This window comes from Microtus ochrogaster, chromosome 5, assembly GCF_000317375.1.
Source record: "Microtus ochrogaster isolate Prairie Vole_2 chromosome 5, MicOch1.0, whole genome shotgun sequence".
Taxonomy (NCBI): Eukaryota; Metazoa; Chordata; class Mammalia; order Rodentia; family Cricetidae; genus Microtus; species Microtus ochrogaster.
Window position 1 is genome coordinate 14,527,303 of NC_022012.1, and position 18,960 is coordinate 14,546,262.

General features: G+C 42.6%; 1 protein-coding gene and 1 non-coding gene across 6 annotated transcripts in view; both read right to left on the minus strand.

Annotated features, from left to right (window-relative positions):
• The window catches only part of LOC101989151 (zinc finger protein 26), a 76,553-nt gene that overhangs the window by 38,730 nt on the left and 18,863 nt on the right, over positions 1-18,960 (minus strand). For 2 of the 5 annotated variants that reach the window (XM_026779324.1, XM_026779326.1), the window contains 4 exons: positions 17,764-17,890; positions 15,432-15,512; positions 13,853-13,933; positions 11,605-13,414 (listed from right to left, as the gene is read on the minus strand). In XM_026779324.1, coding sequence (XP_026635125.1) covers positions 12,150-13,414; positions 13,853-13,933; positions 15,432-15,512; positions 17,764-17,890 — 1,554 coding nt within the window. In that variant the 3' untranslated portion in view covers positions 11,605-12,149. Of the gene's footprint in view, positions 1-6,549; positions 6,697-11,604; positions 13,415-13,852; positions 13,934-15,431; positions 15,513-17,763; positions 17,891-18,960 lie in introns of those variants that run through there. The other 3 variants (XR_003376951.1, XM_026779325.1, XM_026779323.1) reach the window with 3 other exon arrangements.
• LOC113456141 lies at positions 8,721-8,884 on the minus strand. Its single transcript, XR_003377009.1, has one exon. It is a non-coding gene; the product is annotated as a U1 spliceosomal RNA (small nuclear RNA).

Genomic DNA, 18,960 nt, shown 5'->3' on the forward strand with positions numbered 1-18,960 from the left:
TAAAAAGTCACTAAAGGGTTCTCTTTGGCCCTGTTTAACCCTGGTATATGATTCAATTAATTTTCCTAGCTCTTGAATCCTGTCCTAAGCATTTAAGGCTGCTTTGTGGAACAGGGACAAGATTTGTTCATCATAAAAAGCTTGAGCCTGTGGGTCAGCATAAGTACCCTCACCAAGAATTTGATCTTGGGAAGTCTCACATCCTTTTTCTTTTCCCTGTTCTTCTAAAATTTTTGCTTAATTTCTTTTAGATCATTCATTTCTATAGGTATCCATCTACCTTCTTTGGGTCCTTTTGGGCATTTAGAACTTGATGCTTTGTCAGAGTAGACCACAGGGTAAGAAGCTAAAACTTTGGGTAAGTCATCTCTGACCGGTGCTGGTGATGTTAAATCCTGTCCTTGTACCTTCTTTCCCTGTTCATCAGCTCCAATAATTTCCTTAAATTGTTTCCAACTTTTTACTATTGTCTTTTGTAAATCCTGAATCTCCTGGCCTGTATGTATTTCTAGTGATTTCATTGAGGCACATAGCCTCTGGTCCTCATTCTGCACATGTGATTCCAAGGTCTGAAGTTTTTTCTTTAAAGATAACACCTTATCCTTGGACATTATCTGGATAGTGTGTAGATTGCCTTCCTGGAGAGATACTCTGTCTGCTAACCTATCATAACTTTTTAACAGATTTTGATTGTCAAATTCAACAGTATGAATTCTTTCAGATAATTTCTCCTTTGACATGGACTGAATTTTGTCTGTCAAATTAATGTTAACCTTTTCAATGGTATTAATTTTTTCATGTAACTTTTGATTTTCAATGGTATTAACATTAACATTTACGTTGTAAGGGCTGAGTCTTGGTTTCAGCCCCTACCTGGGGTGCCAAAGGTGAAATACTTCTAAGGAGGAAGGAGGAGTAAAATATTTCTATAGTAACTTTACACACATGCTGAGGGTCATGCTCTTTATTGTTCTGCTCTTCACTGTACTCTATTGTTCTGCAATAATCTTGTCCTACTCCTAATTCCTCCTAGCTCCTTCTTCCCGATATTTTTTTCTTCATTTTCCTACATTCTTCTTTTTCCTACACTCTTATCCTTTTACATTTCTGCTAATTTTTGCCAGCTTCTCCCTCCAGCTACTACTTCTCTTAGTCTAGTCTTTCAAACTCTCTCTTTTTCCAGAGGCTTAAAGCAATAGGTAATAGTTGCGGTGTTAGCTTTTCATTGGTCAGAAGCACATTTCTAGGCTAAGCAATAAGGGCAGAGCCATTGCCATGGCAACATAAGGTCCCAAAGCTGTAGGAGCAAAGCTACAACGAGACAAGGGGACACAGGGCCAAATGACAACTTTAAAACACAGCACCATTGTAGTAGACTGGCGAGTAAAGAGCTGACATGCTTTAAGATTAATGTGAGGTTAGCTTGGATCAGCACTTTCCTATCTGGTGGCAGAGGGAATGTAGGACACCCTTGCTCTCTGTCTCTTTGAGAACTATGGCTCAACAACTTTAGACATGCCACAATTCTTTCCTTGGGCATCTGTGAATGCCTCACTAGAGGTCTCTTTACCTTGACACTACCACTGACCAACTGTCTGTCACAGAAGATAATTGAAGGAGGACAGACTTCTAAGTTTATACAAAGACCTATTTGAGAGAGGTTGACCGAGGTTTCTGTCCTGCCCGGTTCTGCAGCCATTAAGTCCCAAAGAATCACACAGAGGTCTACATTAATTATAAACTGATTTGCCTATTAACTCAGGCTTCTTATTAACTCTTATAACTTATATTAGCCCATAATTCTTGTCTGTGATAGCCATGTGGCTTGGTACCTTTTTTCAGTGAGGCAGTCACATCTTGCTTGCTCTGTATCTAGCTTCCTCTGTGTCTGAGTGACGACTGCAGACTGAAACTTCCCTCTCCCCAGAATTCTCATCGCCCCACCTATACTTCCTGCCTGGCTACTGGCCAATCAGTGTTTATTTAAAATACAAGTGACAGGGTACAGACCTTTGTCCCACAGAGAGAATAGGGGTATTGACTATAATTTCTTTCTTGCCAAAAATCACATATTGCTGGGAAAGTCATCAAATATACCAATGCACAGGAGAAATTGTGCCCAGTAAATAGTTAACACACTGTAGTGCTGTGGGAAGAATCCCCAAGCTGAAATGTGAGGGAAAGAGCTCTTCACACAAGAAATCTGCCGTGAGGACGGCTAACACATTCAGAAGGCAGTGTACCTTATCGCCCTACTCAATAAAGTCTATCTCCACATGATTTACATCTCTGATGGGTTGACCCCTGAAGTACTCACTGAGCTCTCACTGAATAATTCTGCAGTCTGTAGCACTACCTGTGACTCCCAACTGTCTGGAACTCCAGTTCCCAACACTGTCTTTTGCCCTCTGAAGGCAGGATACATACAAGTGGTGCACAGTCATTCATTCAGGCAAAAGACCCATATACATCAAATTTTTAAAATATCAAAAAAGGAAGTTCAAATTAAAGCAGTGTAACAATGGCAATCCAAATATCCATTTGAAATATTTTTAATTTTATTTAAGCAAAAAAAAAAGTGTGTGTGTACACATGCATGAACGTCCTTTGGCACTGTGGAAGAGCTTTACACCTTCATATCACGCTTGTTCCTGGAATAAAAGTGGCCATACAGTTTTCCTTTCCTGTGTGTGTGTGCTGTGACTTAGCCTGCCATCACCTTTAATTGTTGGCAACCAGATATCATGAGATTAGTTTTGAATATCTTGTGTGAGTTGTGATTATGAGCTAGCCTTGGATACTGTCCTGATGGTTTGAAATAAGACCTGTGAGCCCTTACAGGATTTCCTCACAGGTGCCAAATTTGGAACATTTGTGAGTCATGGTTGAAATCGATGTGTCAGCCAGGTAGTGGTAGTACACACCTTTAATTCCAACACTTGGGAGGCAAAGGCAGGTGGATCTCTGTGAGTTCAAGGCCAGCCTCATCTATAGGGCAAGTTCCAGGATAGACTCCAAGCCACACAGAGAAACCCTGTTTTGAAAAACAACAAAAAAGTAAGGGAGAAATCTATGTAATACTCACAAGTAACACCACATTCTCACAGTCCAGACCTACCCATCCCAGAAGCTGATTTCAGGTAGTAAATATATAAAAAGTAGTTGATCTTATTTAATGAATTTTACTAAAAACCTTGCTAAACACTTTTTTTTACTTTTATTGCATTTCTGTTTTTCTGATTTTTGTGTGCATGCAGACATGTGTCTTGGTGTGATATGGGGGTCAGAGAACAATTTACAGGCATTGATTCTCTCCTTTCACGAGGTGGGGCTCAGAAATCCAAATCAGATTATTAAGCATGGCAGCAAGCTCCCTAGCCTAATGATCTATCTTGTCAGCCCCCTTACTAAACATACTTAAAAGTCTTATATTCTTGGGTGTGGGGGGGGGGCTGTTGAGACAAGGGATTATGTAGCTCTGGCTGTCCTGGAACTCACTATGTAGACAAAGCTGACCTCAAACTCCCCGAAATATACCTTCCTCTGCCTTCCATGTTTATCTGTTTGGTTAACTGGTTGTTTTTGAGATAAGGTCTCTCTATTAGTCTGACCTTGAGGTCTTGGAATACAAAGACCTTTTCAGTGCTGGAACTAAACACATGGGCTTCCAGTAATTGAGCCGGCCAGTTTCCACATGATGCCACCCACATAAGGGAATGGGCATCAGAGCTCAGGTTTATTTGACTTTTGCTTCTGTAGGATATTAGACCCAGTACACTGTGTTTATCCCTGGTTACTATCTAAAGGAATTAGCTGGGAAAAACTCATGTATAAACCCCTAAAAATACATAAGAACTGTATTGGCTTAAAAAAGGGAATCCAGGGCTGGAGAGATGTCTCAGAGGTTAAGAGCACTGACTGCTTTTCCAAAGGTCCTGAGTTCAATTCCCAGCAACCACATGGTGGCTCACAACCATCTGTAATGAGATCTGATGCCCTCTTCTGCTGTGCAGGCAAACATGCTGCATATATAACAAATAAAAATTTTTTTTTAAAAAAAGGGGGGGGGGTAATCCATGTTTAAAGCCAGACCTGATATGACTGCAGCTATCACAGATGGTATCTGCGGAATTAGCTATGTTGAACTGGGTCAGACACAAAAATTATAATTTTCTCCTTTGAGGATTGGGCTGCAATCTGTTAATCATGTACAGGAAGAAACACCCAAGGTTGAGGTTAGAGCCAGGCATATGGGTCGTACCCATGCCCCAAGCTGGGACTGAAGGCAGGACCAGGTACCATTTCTGCACACTAAATGATACCCAGAAAGAACTCAGGTATGGAACTCTACACAGCTAAGAATGACCTTGAATATCTGTTCCTCCTGCCTCCATCTCCTGACTGCTGGGATTACAGGCATGAGCTGCCACGCCCCATTTTATGCAGTGCTGGGAGTGGAACCCAGGGCTTTATACATATTAAGAAAGCATTCTACCAAGCGAGCTACATTCTCAGCTTCTAGAACGTTTTTCTGACTCCCATCAGTTTTCTTAGAGCCTCTGCCTTGATTCTTTCATAGTGTGGAGTCTGCCCGTGCATAGAAGGATCTCCGTTTCACAGGCCTTTATGATTCTTCATCTGTGTGAACATTGTAATGAATTATTATAGTCCTTGATTACTTTGCATTTTCAATTACTTGTATTTGTGGTCTACCCTAGTCCACTTTTTATTGATGGAATGAACATTAAAAACAAACAATGGTAAAAGCTCATTTGGGGAGAAAAGAGTTTATTGGACTTAGACATAGTCTGTCATTGAGAGAAGTCTAGCAAAACCAAAGTTTACCAGTGTAAACAGCTCAGTGTCCAAGATCTAGGAACCAGTCTTGATCTTCTGGGCTCCAAAGAGCCTGGGCAGCTCCACTTTTTCAGGTCTGCCATCCACAGCACACCTGGCCTGACTACCAACCTGCCACAGTCCTGCCCCCTGCAGTTGCTGGGCTGGGGGTCTCTACTGTCACGAGGCTGTACCTTCCCCAGTGGCCTTTCTTCAGGGACTGACTCTGCCATGAGATGCAACCCTTGCTCACTCTCCATGAGCCCTCCATCCTGCAGTCTTCTTTGTCACCCAGACCATTACCACACGGGAAACTCTTACACATTAACAAGTACAGCCGCCAGCTTAAGATGCAATCTGGACTCGCTCTGGACCACAGCTTCTGTGTGCTGACCCCTGAGGGATTACCTCGGAGATGCTGGTGTCCTTGATCACGGTTGATATTTGGGCTCCAGCTAATTAGCATCAGTTGTCTCAGTGAAGATCACTTCAGAGGCCCTGGTCTCTTGTTAGGATGACCTTCATCTTAACAAGTCAGATGGTCTTCATCTCCAGATGACCAGAAACCACACATTCTGGATTCAGACTATAACATGAAGAGTCCTTTGCTTTCCTCTAAAACTCCGTAATTCAGGCCTCCACCAACAGCACCTCTCTCAACCCTCCTGTCTCCCAAGATCCCATAACATCTCAGTAAGCTCAGAGGATTCAATAGTTTTTTTCTAGCCTAAAGCTCCAAAGTCTTTCACTATGCTCCTCCAAAAACAACATGGTTAGGTGCAGCAACACCCCTACAATCCTAGTACCAATTTCTGTTTGGTCCTGTTGCTATAAGAAACAAAATGACCCAAAACAATCTGGGATGGAAAGGGTTTAATTTATATCTTAGTCACAGTTCATCATTGAAGGAAGTCAGGGCAGGAACCTGGAGTAAGGAACTGAGACAAGAGATCATGGAGAAATGCTGTAAACTGGCTTCTCCAATGCTTTTTTATACTTTCCAGGATCAGCTACTCAGAGGTGGCACCACCTACAGTAACCTGGGCCCTCCCACATCAGCCATTAATCAAGACAATGTCCCCCACAGACAAGCTTACGGGTCACTCTGATGGGGGACAATCCCTCTTCCCAGACGACTTTAGTTTGTGTCACACTGACAACAGCTGACAACACACTGTGCAACCTGATGATGTTTTCTTCTGCACATTTCTGTGTTATGGTTCAGTCTCATCACGTGGCCTGTAAAAGTGCTGATCTGACCAGGCAACCCCCAAGAGTTTATTCAGAAAAACAATATAGTACCACTAAGAATACTAAAAGAGAGGATGAAAGACAATTCAGTGGACAGGACCTATTACCACATAAGCCTGAGACCTGAGTTTGGATCCCGAGGACCCATAGACAAGCTGGCAATGGTCACGTGCTCCTGCACCCCCGGAAATGGTAGGGGAAGGAAACCAGGAGGATTGGTAGGGTTTGCTGGCTTACTCTAAAAACAGCAAAGCTGAAAGTCCCTGTCTCAAAGGGATGAGGAAGAATTTGATAGAGTAGGACAGCCAACGTCCTCCTCTGGCCTCTGAATGTGGTCATGGATATGTGTGGCCAAACACACATGCATGCGCGCGCACGCGCACACACACACACACACACACACTCACACACACACGCACTCACACGAAATAAATACTTTTTTTTAAAAAAAAGTAGCTTGTATTAATGGCACACACAAATCTCAACCTTAGGGCTGTCCACCAAGCCTAAGGACCTAAGTTTGATCCTTGAAACCTACACGACAGGAGAGGGTCCCACTCGCAAGTTGTCCTCCAACCTCCATATAAGTGCTCTGTCATGTTCACATCCCTAAAAAATAAATAAATAAAAATTAAAAAACTATACTTTATATCATATACAACAATAAACTACAAAAGGATCAGGAATCTAAATTTAAATTAAAAAAAAAACCTACACTGGGCAGTGTTCAAGTGTGACCACTAGGTGGCAGTAGCCCAAAGCATAATTTGGGCAGTTGGAGCAGCTGGTGCAGACTTCCACCCTGGTAATCAGAGAGCATAAGTGGGTAGACAGAACTGCCAGCAGAGAAGGCAGTCAGGGAGGAGGCTTGCATGACTATCTCTCTAGGAGTTTCTGGGTCAGATCTGAAAGCATCAAGTGGTTGGGCTCTTCACAGTCACAGGGGTTGTCCTAGCCATGGCTAACAGGTCTAGGGCACAATTTCAATGACTATAAAAAGCATGATGAAAAAGATTCTTGCTTGAAGTTTGAAACAATCACTATTGTCAGTAATCATTCTATCCACATTGAAGTGCAACTATATCTTTGGCTTCCAGCTCTCAGTGTTTTGGATTTACAGGAAAGGAGTACCACTGAATCATATAATAATGGGTTTTAATAGTGAAACCACCATACAGGTCTCCAGACCCACTATGCCATTTTACTACGTAACACACATTTCCTTCTTTTTACTTTTCGTTTCTTACTTTTCATTTTGTATTATGTGGGGTGGGCACATGCATGGATTTCAGAGGACAACTACTAGAGTCGGTTCTGCCCACCACTTGAGCTCCAGGGGTCAAACTCAGGTCATCAGCCCTGGCAGAAGTGCCTTTACCCACTGAGCCATCCTGCCAGCCCTGCTTTGCTTTTTATAATCCCCCCTCCAACTGCTGTTGATGATAACCAGAATCAGTGTGGTAAATGAGATCTTATTTGTACTCTGCAGGGAATCTATACCTTTGCACATGCTAAATACATAAGATACACTACAACCCTCTTGTTACACATGCTAAGTACATAAGATACACTACAGCCCTCTTGTTACCCATACTAAATACATAAGATATACTACAGCCCTCCTGTTACACATGCTAAATACATAAGATACACTACAGCCCTCTTGTTATTACACATGCTAAATACATAAGATACACTATAGCCCTCTTGTTGTGGTTTGGATTTATTTTCCCTATTTAGTGATTTAACCATTTTTTGTTGTACTTCCTGCTCATTTGTATGCCTTTTATATATTTGAGTTTTATTGTTGCTCTTGAATTCACAGGTTTTGTATGAGGGTATGTGTGTGTCTCAGGCTGGGCTCAAACTTTTTATTTGACCTCAAAATTTTTTAAAAACTAGTAAACAAAGCAGCAAGATGGATCTCACTACATGGATCTGCCTCTGCCTCTCAATTGTTGCTATTAAAGGCATGGGACACCATATATTAATTTTGATTTAACAGATAATAATATTAGCCATTTTCTTTTGTATGGTCATTGGTGGGACAGGTAATTCTACTTGTTTTTCTGTATCTGGGTTCTTTCGATTCTAGGGTTGCTATAGAGCTTGTTTTCTCCTCTCTGAGTAGCACTGGAATGACCCTAAGGAGAAGACCTCCGAATCAAACTAGAAGAGCTGGAAGGCTGAACTGCTTGACAAAGAATTCACAAGTCTGCGTTTTTTAAAGATTTTTTTTAACTTTTTTCCTCATGTTTCTCTGTGAGTGTATACAGCAAGGTGCATGCGTGGAGGCCAGAGGCCAGCGTGTGCCGGTCAGTCCTCTCCTCTCACCAAATGATTCTGGACACTGGACTCAAGCCCTCCGGATCGGCACTAAGAAGCCTTTACTTTCAGAGTTCTCTCACAAGTCCTGGAAAGTCATTAAAATAACCAGGTGGTGCTGGTACACGCATTTAATCTCAGTACTTGGTAGGCAGAGGCAGGTGGATCTCTGTGAGTTCAAGGCCAGCCTGGTCTACAGCGTGAATTCCAGGACAGGTTCCAAAGCTACAGAGAAACCCTGTCTGGAAAACAACAACAACAAACAACCATATTTTTATATGTTACAGAGTTCACCTGTGGGCTTCAGAGGTGGCTTAGCAGTTATGTATCTCCCCATTACCACAAATTATACAGTCAAGTTTCCCATATTTGGGGGAAATGCAGGGGTCAAAACATTTAGAGTACAATGAATAGGCCATGCTCTGTGAAAACCACCTTTATGATCACAGTATCTCCCCTGCCAGGTATTTATGTTTTGTGTTTGAGACAATGTCTTAGTTACTATTCTATTGCTGTGACAACCATGACTAAGGCAAATCTTATTTCAAAAGCAGCAGCAGCATTTACTGGAGGCTTGCTTAGTTTTAGAGGGCCAGTCCATGATCCTTTATTTTGGGGGAAAGCAGACATGTGTGTATGTCACTGGAGCAATAAATGAGAGCTTTACATTCCGATCTGCAGGCAGCAGGCACAGAGACTTACTGGGATTGGCACGGGCTTTTGAAACCCACCTCAAGTGACGCACCTCCTCCAAGGCCATCCCTCCTAATCCTTCTCAAACCATTCCACTAATTGAGGATGAAGCATTCAAACGTGAGTCTTTCTCATTCAAACCACCACAAACAGGAACTCAGTTAGCCCTGGGCAGCTTCAAACTTACCAGTCAAGGGTTACACTAATTGAGGATGAAGCATTCAAACAGGAGTCTTTCTTGATGGAGGAAGGTCATTGGTTGATTAAATAAAGAAGCTGCTTGCCCTGATAGGTTAAAACAGGAGGGAGGAGTAAACAGAGCAGAATGCTGGGAGGAAGAGGAAGTGAGGTCAGACTCGACACCTCTCCTCTCGGGGGCAGACGCCTCAGAGAGACACGATGCTCCACTCTTGCGGGCAGAGGAGAGAGCTCTGCTCTCTGAGGCACACGCGATGAAGCTCCAACGCAGGATGGACGTAGGCTAGAATCTTCCCGGTAAGCGCACCATGGGGTGCGACACATATGATTGGAAATGGGTTAGTCCAGGAGCGAGAGTTAGCCTAGAAGAGGCTAGATAGATGGGCCAAGCGGTGTTTAAAAGAATTATTTAAAAGTAATTATTTCGGGTAAAGCTAGCCGGAGGCGGCAGGGGTGCGGCCGGGGTAATGGGGACGCAGCCCCGCCGCTCCTATTACTACACTTTCTCATTCAAACCACCACAAACAGGAACTCAGTTAGCCCTGGGCAGCTTCAAACTTGTCACGTCAAGGGTAACCTTGAAGTCCTATCCTCCTACTTCCTCCTGAGTCCTGGCAAGACAGGGAATCTACCACAACACTCAGTTTTATTTTTGTTTTGAGAGGGGATCTCATGACACCCAAAATGGCCTCAAACTCAAAATGTAGGGAATACTGGCCTTGAATTCCTGATCAGTCTGGCCTCATGCCCTCAAGTGTTAGGATTATATTAGTGTGCCATTATTTTCATGCTATTTGTTTAACTTATTATTATTATTAAAAAATTTCCACCTCCTCCCCACCTCCCATTTTCCTCCCTCATCCCCCCCACGCTATTTGTTTTTTTAAGATTTTTTTTTCAGCAGGGCGGTGGTGGCGCACGCCTTTAATCCCAGCACTTAGCAGGCAGAGGCAGGTGGATCTCTGTGAGTTCATTGCCAGCCTGGTCTACAGATCAAGTTCCAGGACAGTCAGGGCTACAGATTTATTTCAAAAAAAAAACTTATTTAAAAAAAAAACAACCAAAAAAGAATTTTTATTATTTTATGTGCATGACTGTTTTAGCTACATGTATTTATGTGTAGCACATGACAGTATGATGTTCTCAGGAGCCAGAAAAGGACATCAGATGAGCTGAAATTGGAGTTACAGGCATGCTTGTGAGCCACTATGTGGGCACTGGGAACCAAATACTAGGCCCTCTAGAAGAGCAACACGTGCTCTTACCTGCTAAGTCATCATTTTAGCCCCACCCCTTGATTTTTAAAGATAGGATATTAAAGAAAAATGTTAAAAAAAAAAAAAGAAAGACAAGATCTTGCTGTATAGCACAGGTCTTAAACTCAATCCTACTTCTACCACACAAATTGTAGGATTATAGAAACAGGGGCCACTGCAATCAGACCTGTATGCAACCAAAGCATTGAGTAGTCTAAAGGTTTATTCATTGATTATTACATCTATTTGTTAGAACTAATGCACCAAAGTAACACACCAGGTAGCTTAAACATGATTATTCATTTCTTACAATTTGGAGGGTGGAGATCAAAGATCAGCACAGCTCAGGTAGTTTCCTCTGGAGGCCACAAGCAGAAACTCCTTGGGAACAATGTGTCTCTATTTGCAGAAGGCTGAAGACTTGCTACCATCTTCTCCGTGTGCATCCTGCTGCACCTTAACCTTCTGAGGACATCAGTCACTCTGCCCTAAGGGGCTCATTACAACATTCTTTTCTTTTCATTGTCTTTATGTGTATAATAAGTGTTTTGCCTGCACATGTAGGTGAAGTCTATGTCTGCTGAGCGCTTACAGAGGCCAGAGAGGGTGCCAAATCCCCTGGAAATAGAGTTGTGGATAGCTGTGAGTCGCCATGTGAGTGCCGAGTGAACCCATGTCCTCTGCAAGAGCAGCAGGTGCTTCTAACTGTTTAAGCCATCTCTACAGTCCCTCATTTTAATTTTTAAAATGTATTATTACTGGGGGCTGGCAAGTGGGCTTGGGTGCCACAGCATTCACGTGGAGATCAGAGGACAGATTTTAAGAGCCACTTCTCTCCTTACACTGTGGGGAACCAGGGATAGAACCCAAGTTGTCAGGATTGTATGTAGAATGCTTTTATCTTCGGAGCCATCTCAACAGCCCTCAATTAAGTTCTTTAAAAATTTACTTATGAGCCAGGCGATGGTGGCGCACGCCTTTAATCCCAGCACTCGGGAGGCAGAGACAGGCGGATCACTGTGAGTTCAAGACCAGCCTGGTCTACAGAGCTAGTTCCAGGACAGGCTCCAAAGCCAAAAAAAAAAAAAAATTACTTATGACTGTGGCATACGTGGGAAGTAAGCAAACATACGGAGGTCAGAGGACAACTGTAAGGCACGGGTCCTCTTACCCTGTTGAAGCATGACAAGGTGTCTCGGAAGATAGCTGGCCTGTGAGCTTCCAGGCGATTCTCCTGCCTGACTCCTATTTTGTAGGATTGTTGGCGATACAGATGAATGCCACTATTGTCTATTTTACATGGATACAGATCAAATTCAAGATGTCAGACATTCACAACAAGTGATTTTATCCACTGAGCCATCTTGTCAGCAATCGTTTTAATTTTTTTTGACCTGGAGTATTTGTGTTGCCCAGTTTGGTTTTAAATGTATCCCCCATCTTCAGCCTCCTGAGCAGCTACCATACAGTACTGCTTCAAGCTATGTATATAATTTTAACAGTTTCTCTCCACTGTGAGTTCCATCATGTCTTCAAAGTAAACTAGAGCAAATCATGGCTTTCTCACACAGCTTCCATCAGCCAGGCTGCTCACTGGTGAGTTCTTTCATGCCTCCGAAGGGAACGAGGGTGACTGTAGGCTCTTCCACACTGCTGACACTTATATGGTTTTTCCTCAGTGTGAGTGTGACTTATTTCATGGATTCGGAAGGAACTGGGGCAGATGAAGGCTTTCCCACACTCCTTACATTCGTAGGGCTTCTCTCCAGTGTGGGTTCTTTCGTGTATCTGGAATGAAGTGGAATGACTAAAGGCTTTTCCACACTGTTTGCACTCATAGGGTTTTTCCCCAGTGTGGATGCGCATGTGAATTTTAAGGTGAGTGGAATAGTTGAAGGCCTTCCCACATTCCTTACATGTGTATGACCTTTTGGCACTATGCGTTCTCATGTGATTGTTAAGACACGAAGGATACCCAAATGCTTTCCCGCAAATCTTGCACACGCATGTCTTCTCTTCAGCGTGCATCTTCAAATGTCCATTCAGATTTGAAGAAAGAGCAAAGGCTTTGCCACATTTGACACACACAAAAGGCTTCTCTCCTGTGTGCGTTCTTACATGTTGAATAAGTCGTGAGGATGTAAGGAAGGCTTTCCCGCACTCCTTACATTCATAAGGCTTGTCACCATTGTGAGATCTTACGTGTATACTAAGTCCTGAGTACTGAGTGAAGGCTTTCCCACACTGACTACACACATAGGGTTTCTCTCCAGTGTGAGTTCTTCCGTGTATCTGAAATGAGTTGGAGTAATTGAAGGCTTTCCCACACTCCTTACATTCATAGGGCTTCTCGCCAGTGTGCGTTCGCATGTGAATGTTTAGATATGCAGGGTATCTATAGCCTTTCCCACATTCCTTACACCTGTACGGCTTCTTTGCATTGAGAGTTTCTATGAGCACAGCAAGTCTCGAGTTTATAAAACTTCTCCCGTATTCATTCCAATCATAAAGTCTGTCTCCACTGTGAGTTCTTCGATGTGTTTGAAGATGTGTCTGATTAATAAAAAACTTCCCACAGTCAATGCATTCTAAAGACTTCGCTTGTGTGGCAGTTTTTCGATCAACTTTAACTGGGGTCGTAGAGGCTTCCTCACTCTCACTGAGTTCAGAAGGTCGCTCACCAGCGCAGCTTTTCTTGGGAAGCATCAGGAAGTCTCTTCTGTACTGACCGCAATCATTGTCATCCCGTGCCGCTTGAGTTTTCGGATGTGTCTGAAGGGGTGAGAGGTCACTGCAGAAGGCTCCAGACTCCGTCCAGTTATGGAGCTCCCCTCCACTCTGGCTTCCTGTTTGCTGGTAAGAAGGAAGAACAACGTTTTGTTTTTGCAGCCAATTGTTAATGTTATAAGCATTTGATAATAAAACATTGTAATTATGGTTATTTCCACTACCTGGATACAGTTCATACTAAGTGGTGGGATTAAACACTTTCTCCAGAATGCTGTGTCATCTGCTCTAATCTTTAAAAGCTTTCTGCACCAGTCCAAGAAAAAGATGTAATTTGTATGAGTTCTGAAGCAGTGAGTTTCACTACACATTGGGGACACAATTTCATATTATTTCTTCAGACATTTGTTCTTGTATATTATCTACTTCTCTCAAAGCTCCTTTCATGGAATTCCTAGTTTTCTCCCTCGAAGAGCTTCACACATGCCAAATAGGTACTCTACAAGAGACACATCTTTAGCCTCTAGTTTCCTTTGAGAATAAAAACAAGATAAAATTTTTATTCTTTTGCAACCCACTGGGCATGTTACCCCTCAAAAAATCCTGTTGGAATGCCGAACATTTGGTTTCAGGCTGCATTTTCCATTCTGAAGTGAAACAGAAAAATAAAGGTAGGAGTATGGAGAAGGAGGTAGAAAGCAGAAATTAAAAAAATAAGGCTTGAGCCGGGCGGTGGTGGCGCACGCCTTTAATCCCAGCACTTGGGAGTCAGAGGCAGGCGGATCTCTGGGAGTTCGAGAAAACCACAGAGAAACCCTGTCTTGAAAAAAAAATAAGGTTTGGGCTAGAGAGATTGCTCAGTGGTTAAGAGCACTGGCTGATCTTCCAGAGGCACCCACATGGCAGCTAACAACTGTCTCTGACTCCAATATCTCACATCCTCACACAGATCTCAGTGCAGGCAAAATACCAATGCAAATAAAATAAAAATAAATTATTTTTAAAAATAAGGCTCATTTATTTTATTTTGAATTTTAAAAGGTAGAAAAAGTACAGCCAGATGAGGCTTTTTTTCTGTTTTATTTTTGAGACTACACAGCCCACACTGTGCTGACTTCATAGCCATTCCAATTCACATTCCTGAGTAGAAGGACTACGGGAATGTGCCATCATGTCACACAAAGATAATGACACTGCATCGAACTTTCAGGTCGTATCAAAAGTTGATTCTATAAAAATTAAAAGTATGGTAAACAGAAAGAAATTATCAGGGAAAGAGAGTAGAAAACTTCTAGAAAAAGAGCATCTCTCAAAGCACTAAGTTTAGGTAAGCTAAAAGAATATTGGAAGTTGAAGATTTTTCTTCTTGCCTCAGAGTTCTGAGACAAATTTTATCTTGAAGAACTTCATTATAGGAGCTTGATTGGTTCAACGGATAAAGTGCTTATTACACAGTGTGAGGGCCTAAGTTCAGATCCCCAGAACTCACATACGGCTGCCTGTAATTCTATGACAAGATGGTAGATGAAGACAGGAGGATCCCCAAAGCTTGCTGGCCCGGCACATGCAGTGGCAAACAGAGGCTCTGTCAAATGAGGTGGAAAGTGAGGATAGACACCAAAGGTGCCCTCTGACTCCAAAACACATACGGTGGGAACATGTACACCCCCCATACACGAGAATTTTAGATCTTCTGTAAAATATTCATTCGCCCCGTCATTCGCTTACTGAGTGTGTATGTGCAGACATACGCAAGCGTCACAGCACGCATGTAGAGGTCAGGGGACTCTGGGCGTTGGTTCTCTCTTTCTACTGTGTGGGTTACAGGGATTGAACTCAAGTTGTCAGGCTTGGCCGCACATGCCTTTACCTACTGAGCCATCTCTCCAGTCCAACACAAGGGTTTTGTTTTTATTTTAAGTTTATTTCAATTGCAAACATACTAAACTTTCATTAAATAGAACTTCCAAGCCCAGTGATGGTGGTGCATGCCTTTAATGCCAGCACTTGAGGCAGAGGAAAGTGGATCTCTGTGAATTCGAGGCCAGCCTAATCTACAGAGTGAGTATCAGGATAGCCAGGGCTATACAGAGAAACCCTGTCTCAGAAGAAAAAGAAAAAAAATTAATTTCCATGAATACTGACCTGGGAAAACTATGTTCTGACATGTTCTAAATTCTTCTTGTTCCAACCAAGAAACTAGACTGGGTTTGATGAGCTGATATCCTGTGTACAAGGTAAGACACACTGATGAGAAGGCTTAGAGAAAAAAATGACAGAACTTCCCAGGGTTTAAGAATTAAGAATTTTTGCTTTTTCTCCAGTGCTTGGAGATAAGTGCTGGCTTCAAGCTCACAGAAATATTACTCTTATTGAATTCCAGAAGTGTGCACCAAACTGCCAGGAACTAGATAATGATAAATATCTAATGATAAATAAATAATAAGTAATGATAAATAAAGAGAAATAATTTTTAAGGTGCTAATTATACAAGTATCACCTGTCTATGCCTCAAAGTTTAGCTTGCTCTGGAGCCTAAGACCCCAGTTAATTTAGTCGTATATACATTTACAAAGTACTAGAGTTTTCTTTCTATAGTACTGGAGGTTGCACCCAGGCCCTGCAAGTGATAGGTGCTCGACCACTGAGTCGTATCTCAGCCCAGCACTTTACTTTTACTAGAACAGAAAGTAAGAACAGCTGGGAAAATATGTTTTAATGTACTGGGGTGGTTCTCAAAAAGTCCAGGTCTCCATATATTTTTTGCTGGGTGATGGTGGTGCATGCCTTTAATCCCAGCACTCAGGACACAGAAGCAGGTGGATGATGTAGGATGTCCTTCTGTATGTATTGCTTTTATTGGTTGATGAATAAAGCTGTTTGGGCCAATGGCTTAGCAGAGTAAAAACAGGCAGGAAATCTGAACAGAGGTCTATAGAGACAGTAGACAGAGTCAAGGAGACACCACGTAGCTGCCAAAGAAGTAACATGCTGCACCGATAAGTCACAGCCTTGTGGCAATACAGATGAATAAAAAATGGGTTAATTTAATACTCAGAGCTAGCCAGTAAGAAGCTCAAGACACTGGCCAAATGGTGTTGCAATTAGCACAGTTTCTGTGTGGTTATTCGGGTCTGGGTGGCTGGGAAATGAAAGTACAGTGTCCGTTTACATGGGAATCTCTGAGTTCAAGACCAGCCTGGTCTACAGAGTGAGTTCTAAAACAGCCGGGGCTACACAGAGAAACCTTGTCTTAAAAACAAAAAACAAAAGAGAGAAAGAGGAGAGAGAGAGAGAGATCTGCAACAAAGAGATCTTTGTTCCTCTAGAAAAATTAACCACAAGTGGCTCATATATAGTATTATTAGTCACAGTCATCAAGATAATTAAACTTTCTAATTTACTTATTATTTTGTATGTGTGTATAAGTGTTCATGTATGTAGGTGTGCTTCTGTATATATGGTGGCTAATGTCACACCTAGCCTTTACAGGAGAGCTGTGGCCCTAACTCAGGTCCTCTTGCTAGAGCAGTAACCATCTTCCTGAGTCATCTCCCCGAGCCCTTCTTAACTAACTGCATGTGTTTGTGGATATGTATGTGTGTGGTATATGTGCATGTGGTATATGCATGTGTGTGTGCAGTATGAATGCCTGTGCCCACATGCAAAGGACGAAGTGGGGTGCTGGGTGCTTTACTCTAGGGAAGTCTCTCCTGGAACCTTGGCTTGTGTTTTCCCTGTGAGACTGGCACCCAGCGAGCCTCAGTGATCCTCATTTCCAACCTCTCCTCAGTGCCACACCAGGATTACAGGTGCATGCAAGACCACAATCCACTTGTTAGATAAGTACTGGGATCCCCACCCCAGGTCCTCAAGCAACTGCTCTTAACCGCCGAGCATCTCTTGAACTCGAAGAGAATTTATAGACACATAAATGATATAAGATTATACACTGAGGTTTCTAATTTAGCCAATCAATGTAGAGAGGGAAAATATATACTTTCTTTTTGAGGTGGAGGACAGGGTTTCTCTGAGTAGCATGGATATCCTGGCATTCACTCTGCAGACCAAGATGGCCTCAAACCCAAAAATTTGCCAGCCTCTATCTCCTAAGTGCTAGGACTAAAGACATGAACCACCACCAACCAGAAAAAATATATATTAAATATATATTAAACTTTTTGAGAACCACCCCAGTACATTAAAACATATTTAAGGTGGTATACACCTTTAATTCTAGCATTCAAAAGACAGAGGCAAGGCTAATATTTGTGAATTTGAAGTGATCCTGTTTTACATCTCAATTCCAGGCCAGCAAGGGCTACACTGAGAACCTCTGTCTCAAAATACAACAAAACAAAACCAAAAAACAAAATATGCATTTAGGGATGAGGCTGTGTCTTATTCAGAGCTACCATCACCATTCCTAAAACACAGTCAGTCCATGGGAGGCTGCAGGGAGCAACAGCAGTCTCACCTACTGTGGCCAGGTTCCGGTAGTTCTCCAGCATCACGTCTCTGTAGAGGCTTCTCTGGGATGAGTTCAGTGAGGTCCACTCTTCCTGGGTAAAGTCCACAGCCACATCCTCAAAGTTCACCAACTCCTGAAATATTGAACACATGCCATGCTGGTCTTAGCCAATTAAGATCTTTGTTAATGAACATGGGAGGATGAGGAAGTGGAACCCAACATCTAAGAAAATTCTCTGGTCTCTAACACCAAGGTCCAGTGGCTTTACAAACTCCTCTTTAAACTCACGTGTGTGTGTGCATGGTGTGTACACATGTAAACTGATAGGAACACTTGCCTGTGCAAGTTCATGTGGGATGGCTTCCTCAGTTAATTCTTCACCTTATTTTCTGAGACAGGCCTTTTAATTGAACCTGGGAACTGCTGTTTCGGCTAGACTGGCTGATCAGTGAGTCCTGCAATCTACTCATCCCCACCCCAACCCTGAAATTACAGACATAAGCAGCCACGCCAAGTTTTACATGGGTACTGGGTCTCAAAACTCAGGTCCCTCTATTTGTACGAAGCCCTTTACCCACTGAGGTATCAAGGACCCCAGCCACCTTTTTACATTGCTGGAGACAGAACCCAGAACCCTGACTGAGCATGCTAAGCAAGAACTCTACCGCTGAGCTCCATCTTCTGCCTTATTCTTGCTCTCTTATTTCCTCAAGTTAAATGTCACTGCTGACTAGGAACTGGTACCAAAAGTACACAAGAACATCATGGTATTTCTCTGTATTAGACACAGTAGCCAGCACCTCCTAAAGATGTGATGAGTGTGTACACATGAGTAAATGTCTTAGAAAAGGAGGCTATCTCACCTATCTTATCATCTGCCAGGGAACTCAAAAAAGGAAGAAACATTCAGTTGGTCAGGGGCCAGCAAGACAGCTCAGTGGGTAACGTTACTTGCTGCCAAGACTGATGACCAAGTGTGGACCTCAGACACACATGATGCAAGTAGAGCACTGACTTTTGCAGTTGTCCTCTGAATCACACACACACTGTGGCATGTGCTCTACACACACACACACACACACACACACACACAAATGTAATAATAAAAGAAAAATGATCTGACACCATGAAGGTAAAGCTAAGATCAAGATTAACTGTAAATTTCCAACTCACTTAATAGGAAAGGTTTTGTCATAATCACTG